General features: G+C 39.8%; 1 protein-coding gene across 1 annotated transcript in view; it reads left to right on the top strand.

Moving 5' to 3' along the window:
- Positions 1–18039, top strand: part of ANK2 (ankyrin 2) — a 254369-nt gene that overhangs the window by 20644 nt on the left and 215686 nt on the right. The window contains exon 2 of the mRNA XM_030947228.1: positions 291–349. Within this exon, the coding sequence (XP_030803088.1) occupies positions 329–349 (21 nt within the window). The 5' untranslated portion in view covers positions 291–328. The remainder of the gene's footprint in view (positions 1–290; positions 350–18039) is intronic.

The following is an 18039-nucleotide window of genomic DNA, read 5'->3' as shown; positions in this document are numbered from 1 at the left end:
TCAAATTGTTGAGGGCATCAAGTAGCTTTCATTTAGAAATCATGTACGATGGAAGAAAAAAGCAATAATAAAAAAAAAGATCTGAAATTCAATTACTGGATGCTTAGCTGAGGCCAAGTGGGAACATGTCATCTAAACAAATAAAACAACCAAAACCCATTATCCTAATTGTCTTACCTGAGTTATAACCACTGAAAATTTACTGGGGAGCAGTGGAGAGGAAGGTATATATTCATGATACATCTGAGAACATGGAAAATTAATGTATTTTTCCTGTTGCTTTTTTTTAGGTAAGTAACCGAAGGGGACATGAAGAATTGACATTTAAATGGCCAGCATGTTGCAAAAGGTATTTCCATTTAGATTTAATAAGAAATGTGCAAGTAATTAATCAGAGTACATATTTTGAGTTTTTTCCTCCTTTTTTTTTCTTTTGCTCAATTGAGACTATCTTGGCAGAGGAATTAATGAACCTGGGTACAGCTAATTGACTGAAATTTACTTGCTATAAAAGTAGTAATAATAATAATAATGATGGGATGGTGATGATGAATGAAATATTTGTCATTCTTGAGATCTCTTTTTGCACTTTTGATCGCTGGAAAGTCTGCTTTACATGCTGATTATGAACTAATAGATGCATTGCATCTGATTTCTAAGACATGATAGCACTAAGTAACTGTCAGGAAGGTAAACCTGGATTTGATGCCTAAACAGCTCCTTCCTTGGCAGCCAGATGGATATGGAGGTATGTGAAGCCTTATCTTGCATTGGGAAATAATCTACAGCTGTAAATATGCTGTGAACAAAATGCTGGGGTTTCTGCTGGTGCCACCCCCACAGAAGCACCAAAGAAAACCCAGCTCTATTTCATTTGCAGTGACTCTGCTACTGATGATTTTTTCACATGGCTGATAATTGATTATAATTCTGTGGAATGCCTGTTGTCATGTTGCTGTCTGTGAAATCCCTCAGGAGGGTGGAGGTTGATGGGAGAGCCATGGTTACAGAGAGCAATTCCTGTTAATTCCAATTAGAGATAGTAACACAAAGGTCTTTGGAAGAATCCTCACAGAGGTTAAAGGAAGAGGATTCTGGCTTACAAAAATGGCAGTGTTTCCTAATTATTTCCATTAGAGTGAAAGTTATACTTAATCTTTTTGACAAAAGGGTGCCAAGAGGAAGATAGACCTATTGATTAGGAAATGTCTGGGGACAGATCCAAGTTCTGATTTCAGCGAGGCAGAATGGAGATTTATCCCTGAATTTCCTGCTTCTGAAAAGATTATGGAGTCTCATAGATTGTTATCGGTTCTCCTTCCATCAATTTTGAGTTAAAAATCCCAGACTATATTGGACACAAAAATTAAGTATTCTCTGACAAGATTTTTGGCTGAAAAATGCTGTTTTTGCCTTATATAGACTTTTCACTGTTGGCTGCATGGAACTACTTTATCTTTCTCTGCTGTTCTTCCTGATTTTTCTTTGTCTGCTCTGGGATTTAGTTGACAAAGAAACATCATGGAGAAACAAAGGCTCACCTGAAGCTGAGTTAGTGACCTGAGTTTGGGAAAATTTTGGTTTAAGAACAAATCTGTCCAACTCAAACTTTGGTTGCACTTAATTATTCTGATTTGCATTTTAAATAAGAAGTATTTTGCAAGATGGGGTACAAATGTGTTGCAGTTGAGCAAGAAAAGAAATCGATTTGTTTCTTTCCTGAAGCTTGCTGCAGTTTTACTGTCTGTGAACAGAAGCACAGACATATCAATGTGTACAAGTTCTGCTTTTTATGAGTGAATAAGTGCCTTTGTGGGAACTAAAAGGTCTTTTCTATTCCCCAGAGAGTTCCACAACATGATTTTAGCCTTTGAAAAGAGAAAGTTCTTGGCTAACATTCAAACAAAATGCTGCTGCTTGTGGCCACTCCAGTTTTTTTTTTTTTTTTGAGGAGCCAGACATTTAAAAAACCCATCAGTTTTGAAGGGGAGGCAAACCTTGCAGAAATTTGGGAATGAAGGAGAAACCCACAGTACAGTACAGTCATTGCTTTCTGCACATGGTGTTCTGAGCACCAAGAACCCCTGGTTACTTGGAACTGATAAAAATTTATATTAAATCAGCAGTAACTACTTGTGCACTAGTTTTATATAGCAAGCAACAGTATTAGATGTGGTGCAAGGCTTACCAAGTGCCTCATGTGTTTGCCCAGTGTAAAATGAATTCAAGTTGGTCCTGGTTACATTTATGTCCCATGGGCTACACTAGGATGCATTGTGGGGAAACAGATATAATGGTATGAAAAGATGAAATTAGTGATTTTTTTCAGGCAATTTAGTTTATTACGTTTGACATCCTATCAGGTCTCTGAAACATAACTAGAAGCTTTGTCTTGGAAACATGTCATGTCCTGTCTGTCTTAATGACCATCAGTAGCTGCTGCAATTATGTACCTTCTATCAGAAGCCAGCAGAGACTCTGCTGCTGAGGAGTACAAAATTCCTTTATTTTTTTCATGGGAATATGAATATTATGCCTTGGTAAGTTTTCAGAGGTCATCTCAGTAAACCAGGCATTGCCCTGTGGGCTACCTCATCACTATCTCGAGCAATACTGATTCTTGAAGTATAGATTCATTTTTTTTCTCTGTTTTTAGTTGGTACATTACATTTTAGTCTATTGAGCCATATGTGTGAGTGTGAGCTGTCAATAAAGGACTTTACCATCTCGGTGTCATGTTGTCAGTTAATTCAGATAAAGGCCAAACAACATGCTAGGGTCAGGGATTCACAAAGGTAGGTCAGAATCCTCTAAGCTTCCAGGTTCTCTAGGAATTTTGCCTTGCCTTTAACATCAGTTTCTAGCCTGCATGATCATGGAGATACCAGTGGAAACATGGATCGTGTCCACATGGATCTCTCAAGAGGTAGGTGTTCTCTTTTTTCCAATGTACGAAGGAGGTTTTAATCAAACCTCTCTGTGTGTGTATCTGTTTTTATATTCCAGATGAAAATGTGTTTATTTGCCTTTGGTGGGTAAGAAGTGCTGTGCTATGCAGCAGGAAAATGCTGCTTTGTCTTTTATTCTGCAAAGTTTTGATGAAAGGCACTTGTGCATTTTTTGGCACCTGGTCTCCCCAGCTTTCCATGGAGCTGGGCAGCAGGACAGGTGTCATCCATCCTTTGCTTTTTTTGTCTCTGGCTCCTCTGTAAAGAGCCACATTTTTTTTAGTGGTGATCCTGAACTGGGGAATTGCACAGCCCCTGATAAAATGCTGAGAGAAGCAGTATTTTTTCCTGGGAAAACTGAGGTGACTGGGTGGGGGGGTTTAACATCCAACTTCACCAGAGAACTTGCTGGGAGTCTCTTAATATCGTTTGTAGTACTGGAGAACCAAAAACCTCTGTGAATAGTAACTGACTGGCAAGATCTGATAGATCTGCTGACTGGGAGATATTTATTGTGTCTTATGATTTAAATTGTGTGTTTGCTGTGGCTTTTTGGCTTTTGAAACATCTGACAAATTCTATAGCTTGCCAATGTACTACTCATATTGATGCCAGTAAGCATCTAAAAAGTGATTTTATTTTTGTAAAGACAGGTAGTGGTGACATGTAAGTAAAGAAGTTGTCCCAAGAAAGGAAACTTGTTTTTCCAGACATTGAAGAGTTGATCTGCTTACCAAATATTCTTGAGCCTGAGTTGTTGTTTAACCCAAGCTGCTTCTGAGTCATTGGCTGTTTGATTGTGTCCCACACTCTGGTAGTGGCATTTTCCTTTAGATAACTCCTTTGCCGTAGTAATGAAAAAGGCTGTAAGAGGAGGACGTGTGTGTTTGTATTAAGATTTTTATTTTTCCGGTGAGCAATGGAAATTTAAGAACTGTTAGAAGGCTCTTATGTTGCAGCTTTATAATATTTTTCTGCTTTAAAAAAATAGATGCACCACTGAAAGGTTTTTTCTTTGTGCACATTAAAAGTGAAGCTGCATCCTTATGTGAAGTGTCAGAAATGCTTGTATGTGCAAGCATAATTTTAAGTTCTCTCTACATATATAATCATTTATAGTTGTGGCTCTTGTCTGTCTGTTTGGATTTTCTAAGGAACAGATATCTACATCTGGAAAAAAAAGCAGGATTGCATTTCACATTAAGTGGTGTTTTTGTTGGCAGCCTAAGGGGACATGAAAATTTAAATGGGCATAATGAATGAATTACCCTTTGACTTTAGGCTGTTCCTTCAAAACAAGAGTGGAATGGTGTGTGGTACGTTTGCCCTGCTTTTTGCCTCTGTGTATTTCTTTGTAAGGGGCTCCATGATTTTCTCCATTATGAATTTAATCCATCATGATCTCCCCTGTACTGCAAAAAATGAGGAAAAGCTTTATTTTTATGGCAACCAAAATGAGCAGAGAAATCAGGATTATTTTCTTTTTGCCTTCTTGAGGTCTGTGAGTACAAAATGGGAGAAATTCCAGAGTCTCTATGAAGACCTGAAACTATTTCAGGTTTGCTATTGATTGTTCCATGGAATGAGCTCAGATGCTGGGACAATTAGCAGCTGAGCTGAATCCAGCTGGGGACAGCCTCTGCTCCAGCAGCAATTGAAGCTAATGGGCCGTGAAGGCAGGAGGATAATTCCAGCGTCCAGCACCAGTGTGCAGCTAGAGCGGCACCAGAAGGAGCCGAGGGCTGAACGCCGCTCGCTTGGTGACTCAGAACTCGCTGCTCCACGGGGTTGTGTAGCCAGCCTTGAAAACTGCTTCCACTTTAGTGCCTGGGAAGGAAATGAGGGTGGAAAGCAGCTCTTGCTCAGAGCAGTCACGGTTTAAGAAGCAGATTGTATGTGGCTCTTTGGTGGCTTGTTCTCTTCTGATTGGGATTTTTTCCTTTTCTTTTTCTCTGGGTGTGAAAATAGAAGGAAGAAGCCACTTAAAATAGGCTAAAATCTCCCAAGGTGACTTTGTTTGAAAAAGAGCCCAGAGTCTAAATCCTGAGGAAGTGTCTCACATGGTCCTGAGCTTTTCCACAGCCTATTTTCCAGACAAAAAGTAAAACCTGACGTGTGAAGCATTGACTGCAAAGAGCAACAGGTTGGCTGCCAAATTTTTTTAGTCTATATTAGTCTTTTGTGCCAAAATCTTATTTGTTGTCTTTTACCACAAGCATGGCAGACAAAAGGACTTTGTTTTTCCAGTGAGAGAATGGGTAGTTTTTTATCAGCCAGACAAATTTCTTACATTCTGTTTATAAACATTTGTTGAGAAAACATTTCATTCTGATGCAGCATTTGCAGTTTCTTGATTGTGCCAGAAGAGATGAAAACTAGGCCTGGCCACTTTGCAGAGCTGCTTTTAAAGATATTCTCCTGGCTTTAATGTTTCAGACAGTCTCAGATAAGACACAATGCAGAATATTGTTGGTTTTGCTTTTCTCTATCCGTGTTCCAGTGCTATTTCTGGCACAGGTAGAGTTTGAAGATGGGCCAAGGTACACATCCTTGCCAGGGTTTCAAACAGCACCAAAGATTTGGGAGTGTCAAATGTCATCCTTTTGAGCTTGTGCCTGCTTCTAAGTGTGTTTGTGCATGGCAGAATTTTCACTTTTAAGTCTTTAAGTGCCTCTTAAAAATGTACATCTAATCTTGTGGCAGTCTGAGTGTTTCACGCATGCTCTGCTCTTTCTGAAAGTTAGTTTCATTGGCTCTATTTCAGGAGTCAATGGGAAATCCATTGGAAGTGAGATTTGTGTTGAATAAAAGTGTTAATGGTAGAAAGTTTTCCACAGACACCACTGAGGGCAAATGAGGTCAGTCTTATCACTCTTTTTGCTGTAATGGATAGGCCTGGGTTTTTTTCCTTCCTAAAGTATCAGTGGCATGTGGTTTAATACGTCTGTTCTCATAAACCATTTGCTTCCTTAAGCTATTCTACAATGGCATGAAATAATAATTAAAAAATGATAATACCTCAAATGTTTAATCTATTGAAAGTGAACCAAAATCTTCCCTCCACTTATACCTTAGGTTAGGAATGCAAAGCTTTTAATGAACTGTCCAGGTAAAGCCTTCTGTGTACTCCCCCACCAAATCCATTGTCCCAATTTCTCTGGGAAGGAAGAGAAGGGCTGGTGTGTATTGTATATATTCAAAAAACACTGTAAACCTGCTCTGTAGTTTTCACAGCCACCAATGTCTGTAACATCTCTAGTAAGAAGCCTGCATGGCTGCAGAGGTGGGAACCCAAGGGTAGAGGAAGGGAATTTGATTTCCTTTCTGTGCTTGAACCTTTCAGCCCAGAAGCTGGGCTGCTTTGCTGCCTGCTCTTGTTTTGATCAGGATGTAGCATCACAGCAGTTTGTCTCATGAATTTGTAGCCATGAGAACAAATTAGGATCTGCTGTAATGGTAATTATGTTAACTAAAATGGTCATAAAATGATAGGGAGGAAGCTGCATGTATCAAAGCTGTGCAATCAGTACTCTCCCCAAACATTTCTAATGAAAAGAAAGTAGCAGAGTGTGTGTGTATATCTGCATGTGAGTGGGTGTAGAGTGTGTAAGTGTATGTTAAGTAAAACAAAGTCCATATTCATGATTTGAGATTAGCAAATGTTAATGAACTAAAAAATTCTCTGAGGGGAGTCAGCTGATGTAGCAGAGTTAAAAACTCAAGGCCCTTGGATAAAACCCTGCCTGGGTAGATAATAGACACTTTCTGCTACATTTAGCTTTTTTCCTTAGACATAAACAGCCATTTTTTTAGATGGGAATTTGGTACAGACTCTAAAGAGTCTGTTTGTAGTTTGTGGTAGAAGAGATTTTTAATCAAATGCAAATTGTGGACTGAAGTCAGAAGTGCTCAGCAGGGCCTTTGGAATGCTGTAAAGCTGAGGTTGGTGATTATGGAATTTCAGAGAGCCTTCAGCTGCACCTTCTGATTGGAGGAATTGCTTGGGAGTGACCATGAAGTGGAGTGGAAGGGGCTGCTGGGATCCACGTTTAATAGCTGTTCAAGAAAAGCAGTTCATGGTTTCTGGACTGATCCACTAGTCTTACAAAAGTTAAAGTAGATTAGCAGCTGGAAAACCTGAATTTTTGCTTAAGAATTTGGAAAATACTGAAGCAAAAGAGTGTTGTGGGATCCTCTATAAATAGTAGTCAAGGTTGGACACGTATTCTAAAATGTATCAGAAACAGAACAGAGACTTCCCAAGGAAGGCCTGCACTGTCCAGCAGAACACCGGGGGTGTTTTCGGGGCGGGGGGGGGGAAGTAGAGAGGATCCTCCTGTTAAGAAAAAGGTTAATAATGTTTGTTTATATCCCCCTGTTAGGAAAGTTAGCTGGGAGCTGTCACTTGCTCCATATCTTCTCATAACTCTACACCAGTTTTTCTGGCTGAAGATTGAGCTCTGTGGTGGCCAAAATATTATGTAACACTTCATTCTCAATCCTCATTCTATGTTGTTGAATGTTGTTTTAAAGATTACTTTGTTGGTAGTATTGAAACCATAAATATGCCATTAATTATTGACCTGTTGCCTACTTTGTTCTTCAGACAGGCTGAAAACCTGCAATGAAAGAAATTTTGTCTGGACATTCAGAACCAAACCACATTTGTCATCCATAAAAACTGCATTTCAAGATCAGACCTGAGGGTCTGTTTCTCAGTGTTTTCTCCTCAACGATATCCACAGCCTGGTTCTTGGGGAAGAACAGCAACAGGGCAAGCATATCTCATACTTCCCCTAAATAATCTCCTGGCCTCCAGCTGGTTTCGGCTCAGGATTTCCTGAGCTGGATATTGTCTCTGTGATTTAATAATCCTCAGTGGTTTTCTCTTTCACAAACTTGTCCCTCTTTGAGCAGAGATAACACCTTACTCTGGGAAAATTCCTGCCACCACCTCTGTTCTGGCCACTGGACTGGGACATGCAAAGTCTGCTCTCCTAAAATATAGGATGTGTTTTAAGTTCAGGGGGAAGAAATACAAAGCTTCAAGAGGAAAGTAATTGTATTACAGAATATGAATAGTTATTGCTGCAGCTGAAATATTATTTTGAATACAGGCATATGGTCAAGAACAAACCCAAAACATTTTAAAAAGAGAGTACAATGTACCAAAGACAGGAATCCTTATCCAAATGACGAGGCATTTGTGTCTTGGCAGCACTTGACTGTTTGTCTTGTCAGTTCTCTTGCTCTCCTAAGTATGGCTTTATTTATAAAATATTAGATTTCTAAAGGAAGCCATCAGGAAATAACTGTAGTCACAGCTGGGTTTAAAAAGGGAGGATAAAATAGGAAGCGCCATCCATTTTGTGTGCTGAGTGATGCAGGACTTTTATGAAAAAGCTGCCATTGATTTCATAATCAAGTACATTAATGTCTTGTGTTTTCTTTTTTTTTTTCTGGCATTAGGTGTTGTTTCTGTCTTTCATTTCAAATGTTGCTGATGATTTTTTTCCCTATTTTTGGGGCACCTTCCTGATTTTAAAGTAACTTTGTTAAAGTACAGAGACTTAGAAAATTAATAGAAAGTGGGGGATTTGGCCTTATTCCATGGAGTCAATTCCCTTTGGGTAGGTCCCTCATGAGGCAGGGCTGCTCAGCAGAATATTCCATATTATTTCCCTCCTCACAGTACACCCAGGAGCACCAGGACACATCTGGGCTTTAGGATGCTGTAACATTCAATGTAAGTTGGGGTTATAGAGGCCTGTGACTTGTTCAGTTTTGGATGAATTCTCCCTTGGGCATAGCACAAATCCTATTTATCCCTGATATGGCAGCCAGATTTTTAAGGCTGTGCTCCAAAGCATGAATATTCTACAAGTTTTCAGCGAAAGGGTGATGAGAACTTTCTTAAAATAAGCTGTTCTGCACATGCAGTTTTTTTACAGGCCTAGACTGTCAGCCTGAGATAGATGCCAAGCACTGGGAGGGTTTTAAATTTGGTATAATGAGAAGCACCATGCCTGATACTGTAAATCACTGGACAGTCTGCAAGTGTTACTCTCTGCACCACAGCAGTACCAGCTGCTGGTCTAAGAATTTATTCTGCTTTGTCCAGTCCATAGTCAGGGACTTCTAAGAAAATATTTTTCTGTTCTTGAAACAATTTCTACTTTAATTGCTGGTGGGTGGAGTTATGAAAATGCAGAGAGCTGAATTGATGATGGAATAGTTCAGCATATCATAGTATTATATTGTTGTTAAAAGAAATACTGCCAAAAGCATCTGTATGTTAACAGGAATTGAATTTGAGTCATAAGTGACAGTACCTTTGCTTAAAATACAAGTCCAGATATTCAAGTACCACAGTGATTCTTCCATCACTTACTACTCCTTTAAAACTCATGTGATCTATCTTTGGGATATTCTCTCAAAGCTGAGCTGCTCTCTTCAAACATTACATGTATTAGTTACGGGGTTACATCATTGGGATAGAATCAGCTTGAAAATTAGGGTATTGCAAGGTTTGGGGGGTATGTGGTTGATGATTATTAAGCTTATTTTTGGCTCTGTGACTGTTTTCATGACCTGTCAGTCACTTATAACATATTAAGAGGTGTGGACACAAAGAATTAAGAAAAACAGTAGTTAGGAGTTACTAATATTTATTTTTTCTTAAACCAAGTGTCCTTTGTACCTTTCTTTAAACAAAATTAAAATGCTCAATTAGTTTGTGCTGTTTAATGTACTTTATACTTGCCAACCACCAAAGAACAAACGGTCTTATTCCTCATTTCCCTCACCTGAAGTCCCATATTAATGTAGTTCTAGTGTGTAAGAAGCCGTTAGGGCCCAAAGCATGCCCAAATTGCAGTTTCCAGGGGAAGCAGGGTTATTTCTATGGGACTGAAGGGCAGCATTTCTCTGACAAAGGCCAATGTTCTGGAATGAAGGTTAAATGGGAATGATGGTCCCCTGCCAGCCTGCTGGGGAGTGGGGACCATGTACTCTTGTCACTAAGCCAGGCAACAAGCCAGGGCAAGAAATAGCATTGAAATAATTTTCTTTTTCTGTGAACCAGTCAGGAAGCTGTAGCTGGGACAGCAGTGAAGCAAAGTTATTTAAAAACACTGATAATGAAGACATTTTAAGTGTTGATTGCTCTGTTATGTAGCTTACCCTTTTACATTGTTTTAAAAGAATATCCAATACATAGTTAACACTTTATTTCCTGTTACACTTGAGTTGCTTCTTTTTGCTCAGTAATAAAAAGTGATTAGTATTTAAGCAAAGCAGACTCTTACATTCAGAAAGTGTCTACTAATAATTTTATTAATAACTGCTGAGGGGATCATTGTGCCATGATTTTTTTTTTTTAGAAAAAATGATTTTTTAAAATTCCCTAATCTCAGTGGAAGCAAAGTGTTTATCAGACAATTTCCATGCTAAAACCCCTGAAATTACAGCTCCTGAGAGAGATTTCTTTACTATTTTGGCAGAATATGTGAGTACCTTACTCTGGCATTTCTGTATGTTCGTTTTCCCTCTGCTGCTTGTTCTGTGTGTCTTTTCATGGCATTTAAATGGTCAGTTGATAAAATCTTCGTTTAATGACTGCTCTCAGGTACATGAGGCAGCTTCACATGATGTGCTGGAATGTTAAATAATTTGAAATCCCAATGTGGTTCTCTTTGCTGCTTGGGTAACTTTGGATGATCTATATAAGTCTGGAAAGCTTTTTAGGATGTCAGATAGCTTGACTATTTCAATTTGCTTCATTCTGTTGGTATTTTAAAGCCTGATCTTCTGCAGTGCTGGAGAAAATGATGAGTCTAGCGAGAAGTTTGCTCCTAGGATCCGTTTAGTGGTGGGTGAGCAGTGACTAAATCCATGGCTGTATTTGCCCCACTCCCCAACCAGCAGTACATGCCAGGAATAACAAAATAATTATAAATATAATTATAAATATAACCAAATAATTTCTAGTCAGCATGGTTCTGTGGGCTTTGATTGTGTGTGGCTTATTAGTGCAGATAGGGGTCGTTTCAACCCCTGGAGGGCTGGCACTGGTGTCCAGCTGTGGGCAGTGTCTTGGTGCAGGTATTGTTGCCTGCTGGGCTCCAGCAGGGAAAGGCAGGGCAGGAAAAAATATGTTGTACTGCCATGGTCATGCTAAGAAATATGTTTATTTCAAGAGATTTGAAAGCAGGAAAATCTATGCAGAGATTGAAAATAATAATAATGCCAAGTCAAAGTTGAGAAAAATTGCTTTCTGTGGTGCAAGAAGATCAGCCTTTGCTTGTCGTGTTAAATGTGGCAACTTGGGAATATTGCACATGTGACACCAGTGAAATTTTTTTCCTCCTCGTTGTTTCATCCTGTTTATTTGTCTCCATCAGAAATGTGGGGGAATAACTCCAATCCTATTTGCCTTAAAATCTCTTGTCAAGGCAGTGTGTGCCTGCTTCGCCTCCCTTTGGCCGTAAGAGGGAGGTCTCTGCCTTCCTCAGTGCCTCTTACATGCTTATAATGGAAAAGAGCATTTCAGAGAATCCCTATGCATTTGGGAAGTCTCTACAAAGCTGTATGGAACAGCTCTTTATGACTGAAACTTAAAGGCTTGACTACGAACTTGACATGAGCCATATTTCTCTGTGGTTACCTGGTTAACAGTCAAGTTCTACACCCAAGTATTCTTAATCTTGGAAAGAGTAGGAGGAAGTTTTCCATACTCTTTTTCCACCAGTGCTCAGGAGATGATTTTTTTAGAAATGAAGGGGAATATTATTGTATAAAATGTAATGATACTTTTCCATTCTAGCTTTAAGATAAGTGCTTATAATTTAGCTTTTCAGCTGAAGGAGGTATTATAAGTTTATAATAACTTTTTTATGGATGAGCTACACAACCCCCCTGCTCCCTGTAATTTTTTGATAGATGCAAGGAGCCATGTAGGCATCACACTGAAGTGCTTATGGAAGTCTTGTAATTATGTCACCTGCCTGAGGAGAAATGGAGACTTTTTACATCTGCTTTTACCCCAGGAGTGATGCAGCTCTAAGAAATGACACCTATATCACGCTGCGTTTTCAATGGAGGAACGCAGCTCACACATAGGGTGTGTGCTGTGGTGAGAGCGAGCATTCATTGGGAATAAAGTGTCTATGGATTTAGAGGAATAAAAATAATAAAGAGAATGAATTGTATAGGGGTTTGGGTCTGGTGCTCTATTGCCACCTTCTGCACATCCATCTTGCCACTGTGCTTGTGATGCTGTTACATGTTCCACCTGGGAACTTGCATTAGGGATGACATTTGATTTTTGTGTTTGAGGGAAGTTGTGCCAAAAGGAAATGTCAGTTCCTCTTGTGGATTCCTGAATACAAAACCCTGTTTAGATAAGGCAAGGAAAATATCTTTCATGGCAAAATGAGTGATAGTTTTCATCACTTTGAAAACTAACACACAAGCCTTTTCTCTGGCATGGGGCAGCTCAGTCTGATTTCCATTACCTTAAAAGCTCACAAATCACAAACTGAAGCATCAATATTTGCTTATTGCATTGTGAATTGCAGAATCTGGGAGTAATTTTAGCCTTTGGATGCTTTAATAGGGAATAGAAGCAATTGTAGAAGCAGAATTGATTACTTAAAGTGCATTGATTTGTTCTGAAGATTTCTACTTGGTGGTCTCTGCAAAGTGTTCCCCTGAATGTTTACCCTTTTGGTATTTATAACTTATTCTATGGCCTTAACACTGACTTTACCGCCTGCTGTTCCATTAGAAACTCAGGAAGAGAGAAAATATCAGCTCCCTTGTGATGCTGCTGGTAAAACTCTGTCCTTTTTAAAATGCTGGAAATAATATGCTGTTTAAATGATAGCTGAAAGGCATATTCATTCTCTAGTAAAATTCGGGTATGGAGGGAGCAGAGGAAACTTGATGATGTTCCTAACAGGTAACTGTAGCCAAGAGAATTGGATAGGTAGGGAATCAGCCTTGAAACTTGCCAGACTGAGATCCACAGGAGGAAGCAGGTGTATCATCATACACTTGTTTCTTCTTCTTCCGCTCTTTCTTAGAAGCTACAAATGGCAGGTTCCTTTTGTCTGCTCAACACCTGTCTGCAGTTTGTGAGGATAAAGAATTTGAAGTCAGAGTTGTTGAAGAAATAAGTCCAGCCAGCTATCAGGGAGTACGTGATATAGGCAGAATGGCAGATCCCCAAATGTGTTGTGTTTTACCTTTGTTTATAAATAGTGCAAAATAACACAATCAGAAATTGCGATTACACATCCACTTGTTTGGGGTTATTGTATTAGCTTTCATACTATGAGAGTAGCATTTTTTTCAGGAGTTCCTACTTTAGTTTTCATTGCTTTCCTGCTTTGGAAATTTAAGTTTGGCATTTCTTGGATGTCAACTTCTATTGTTTTATTTTGATTTATAGTTCACTAGATAACAGCCTCATCAGCATCTAGTTGGTAATTTGAAATGATTTTCTGAAGGCATAAGAATTGTAAATTGGATTGAGTCTAGTGTAAAATAACTGGGGGATCACAAAGTGTCATTTCAAATTTTGTCAAAATCTGTATTTTAGTACCATTAAAAAATTCTGTTGTTTTCCAGCTTAGTATTAATAAATGCATTTAAAAATTTGATATGACTTGCAACTATTCTTCAGTAAGTGGTTGTTTCAGAGTGTAATGATATCTTGACATTTAGTCAAGCTTTGACATTTTCTGTTAGAGCATATTAAACCTTCCTTCATGCAGGTGCATTTCAATAGACCAGAGCATGACAGTCAGAGGGTCACCTTTGCTTCTGATGTAACGTCTGCCTTTTAGGCAGGAAAATAGCAGGACGGAACTTGGGCTCTGTCTGGAGCTACAGGACCTGTCAGATGGTTCCATGGACTGGAACTCCCAAATGCCCTGTTACTTTTTGGGTTTTGTGTAACATTAGGCTCCAATGGAGCCAGTGCAATTCAGCAGAAACAGGAGAGTTTGTTAGTCATTGTCTGCTTGATGTGTTGTAAGGATTTCTGTGGGCACATTGATGTCAAGTTGTTTCATCCAAGTTGTCAGAAAACTGGATTGAGGCCTCTTGTCTTTGATTGTCTGCTTGGGCACTTCCACAGGGCATTTCTGAGTGATTCTGGAAAACTTCTTAGTGATTATCTAGGCAGAACAAATGGGGATTTCAAGTTGCAGAATCTTTTTGCATCATATGAAAAAGGCCAAACCTGTATATAATGAAATTCTACTAACTACTTTGGGAAAAAGTTTTTGTCTAGGAAGTAGAAGAGATAGAGCATCGAAAGCTCATTAGTACTTTGCCTGCTTCTGGGAACATGAGTGCCCGCTGATGTATAGAAAACTTGCATATAATTTGTCTGTCTCAACGTGTGGGACATCCTTTTGTATTGAATTTGCTGTACAGATGCACAGAACTGGATTCTGCTGTTTTGTTTCTATAAGGAGCTGGTGGGGATGGTTTTTCCCCTCTTTATCTCATAGAGGCTGATCCCAGCTGCAATTTTGTGCATGGAAAAATCAAAGGTCAGATGAGGGCATGGTCTGTTTTTGCCAAAGAAATGTCTGTGATCTGCAGAACAAGATGGTTGCTTATAGTGGGAACTGGAGTGAGGAGCTGGCTGCACAGTGTCCTGGTGTTTAACCCTGCAGGGTCAGGACCTAAAAGAAACAGATGTGTGGTTGGGTGACAGCTCCTGAGCTTCTTTGGGAAGGCAATGAAGGAAAAAGCAGGCAAGTGGAGGATTTAGCAAGTTCAGGGGCTGAATGTCCCTGGAACTTTAGACTGAGTGTCTTAATCCAGTTGCTGTGCAGATTCTCAGGGTTAAAATTGAAGAAAGATGTTCAAATGGCCTGCTGAGATTAAATTAATCATTGTTGATGTTCAGATGGATTTAAACTGCATGGATTTAAACCTGTGTGGAGCTCTGCGTGTAGCTCTGCCTTCCCTCTGGTTTCCTTCAGGGCACACTCTACCCCGAGCACTGTGGCAGCAGCAATCACACGTGTTGTTCCTGTGCTGGTTTGCACTGGATGATGCCCTTGCACTGTGGCTTGGAAAAGATGGGGCTTTCCTTGGTTTGGCTAATAATGTTAACTTCTAGTCTGTCCAACAGAATAGAAATGTCCTCAGGATACTGGTCAGGGATAGCAGCCTGTTAGGTTGAATTGAGGTCCTTGTGGAGTGAGGGACAGAGCTGTTGTGTATCAGCTGCAGAATGGAACATCTGCTTGGAGTTTTTGGATCAGCCAGTGCTAAAATGCAGCGAGTTTTCACCATTTGTCCAGGTTTTATTTCAGTGAGCACTGAGGTAACAGTTCCCTTCAGTGGAAATGGTGGAATGTCTTTTGCTGCTGATAAGAAACACTGTCAGAAAGCTTTAAAGGACTATGTGTGTCTGATGGGGGAAGCTCTGGCAATGGAGGAGTTTGAACTGCACCTTGTGTCTTGTCACATGTGCACCAGGCTCCTCAACAAGTCATGGTTGTGTCAGGAGTTAAATGGCCCTTGCTGCCCAGGCTGTGTCCTTCAATCTCCTCCTCTGCTTGACTCTTCTGGAGCTATTTGCAAGTGCAGGGAAGAACAGGCTCCCTTCAGTCATCTTTGGATCAAAACAAGCTGTGACAAGTGGGTAGATGCATTAGAGCTGTGTTTGACTTAGGAGCATGGAGCTGGGAATTGAATTAATCAAGGAAAAGGGAGAAATACCAGAAATGGAGGAGGGAAAAAAAGGTAGGAATGGGATGAGGGAGAGTGAGGCAAGATAGGAGAAAACAAAGGAATAAAAAAGGCATAGGGAAAGGTTGACCAAGGTTTGTCCTGCTTACCAGTGCATTGTGGCGGGACTTGAGGGTGCCTGGGATAAGTGTACCATATCCTTGCATAAAAGGCAAAGGCAAATTTACACTTTGGAATCATTTAAGATTTGCTGTGGTATTGGAGTCTTTTCCCAAGCTTTAGCATCTTCCCTCAGGTGAAGGTCGGTGCATCCTGGTTAAGTGATAAACAGTAAACTTCCAACTTAATCTGTATCTTTGGGAAATGTGCTGTATGGATAATGACTCAAAGAAGGTCAGCAGGAAAGTGACCATGGCAACTCAGCTGCCATCAGCTGTTAGAGCACAAACGTATTCCCTGGTGTTTTAGCACAAGCACTCTTTTCATTCTGTGTGAGGGAAGGTCAAGGAAATGGCTCCCTAGTTTCACAGATGTGACTCCTGACCTGATTGGCAGGGTGGGAAATCATGTTGCATGCTCTTCTGGTCAGGTAGAGAAATCCATTAGGAGGCCCTATGTGTAATGGGGCTGTGTACAAGTGCTCATCTTTTTATTGTGTCCTTGTGGCCGTTCTGTGTCTATAACTCTGAGTTTGGCATTCTTTCCAGAGGTTCAGGTACCACAGCTAACGGCCAGTATTAGCCTCTGTTAGAAATAAGTCAGTGTTTGCTCTCGTATAGATCCAGTGTCTCTTCAGCCACAGGGCTGGCATGTTTTAGCACAACATTCCAGGCCCTAGGTGGATTCCCAGATGTCAAAAGCACTGATAATGAGTCTGCAGGATCTCCTGAGGGCAGGGGAAGAACGGAGCTCCATGATTTCATTCCCCTTTTTATTCACAGAGAGCACATGCTTTATAACCTCCTCTCATCGATACTAATGCCTGTGGAATCCTTTTGCTGCATTAAACCCCAGCCAGCTGAGGAATGCCCCTTTGAGGCTGCAGTAGCTCAGTTCACAGACTGGCATTAAGCTGTACATAGTTTCAGGGGTCATAATCCCAACATAGCTCTGCTTTTCAATTTCTGTTCCGTTCTAGTCTTTAATTGAAAAGGAAATGTTTTATCCTTAATTGTATTATTGCTCCTTCTTTCCTGTCCAAATCCCCTGCTGTTCTTTCTTAAGTGTCAGCTTTTAGAATTGAAAAGTGCTGGACTTTTCATTCCAGTAAGTGAATTTTTAATGATCTTGTAGTTGTTCCTTACATGATAACTTCAGTTGTGTAAGCCAGGAACATTGTGTTCTGGGAAGTTGTTGGCTTCCCGTTCCTTTCTCTCTGCACCATCATTCAAATAGCTGTAAGGAATTTGGTGAAATGATGTCTTACCTTGTTCTGTGGGGCCTTTTCCACAAAAAATATGGGGTATGGTCCCACTCTATGTTGGTAGTAAATCTGTGATAACCCAAGAGCCAGTGAAGTTCCCTGCATGTATATAACCAGGGACACTGTGTTAATCAACTTTGTGGTATGAAGTGATGACCCAAGAACGTCATCTTTTCCCTTGCTTTTTAAATTATGAATAGGCAGTACTGTTGGATTTTTAAGGAAATCTCCTTGAATTTATTGAATTAAAGATACCGGAGGCTTACAGAAATGCAGAACATTTTATATATGTTAATTTGTAATTAATTCATTATTAATGAAGTACTTGTATTAACAAACCACAAGTTTATAATTTTTAAATAGGATTTATGTTATTGGAGGCTTATGAATTTCTGGTTAAACCTTATGGTCAGGAGCTTGCTTGCTTGCTTTGATATCTTTATTACATTAATTTTCCTCTAATAAGGATTTTTCTTCCCCTCTCCTTTGGTAGCGTCTCAAGTCCTTCTGGGTAAGCAAAGATCTGCTTATTTGGGTTATTTGAGAGCAATGTAGATCTCATTTTTCTTGGTTGCTGGTTGGGAGGGAGCAGGAGATGGTTGAGTCATTTTTCAAGAGGAGTCCTTTTGTGTGCATAAACCCTGACCCTTTATGTTGCTGTCAGCCATTTGATAGAAGGATTGACTCATAATATTTTGCACTATGAAGGCTCTTGAAACATTTTAGACACATTATCGTGGTGTTGTTGAAAGCTGCCTGCCAGCCAGTCCAGTTAGCAAGTCTGTATAGAATTAGCATATTGGGTGAAAATACAAGAATTTTAATGTGTTAGAATTGGTTTCACCACAGCAGTGATGCCAGTCTTTTTCTCTCTATACTCACACAAATCTAAAATTTGAATGTGTATGTTTTTTCCTGTTTTCTCAATAACATATGACCTGACATGACTGC

This window comes from Camarhynchus parvulus, chromosome 4 (genome assembly GCF_901933205.1).
Source record: "Camarhynchus parvulus chromosome 4, STF_HiC, whole genome shotgun sequence".
NCBI lineage: Eukaryota > Metazoa > Chordata > Aves > Passeriformes > Thraupidae > Camarhynchus > Camarhynchus parvulus.
The sequence above is the reverse complement of the archived record's forward strand: the minus strand, read 5'-3'. Positions and strand labels throughout refer to the sequence as shown.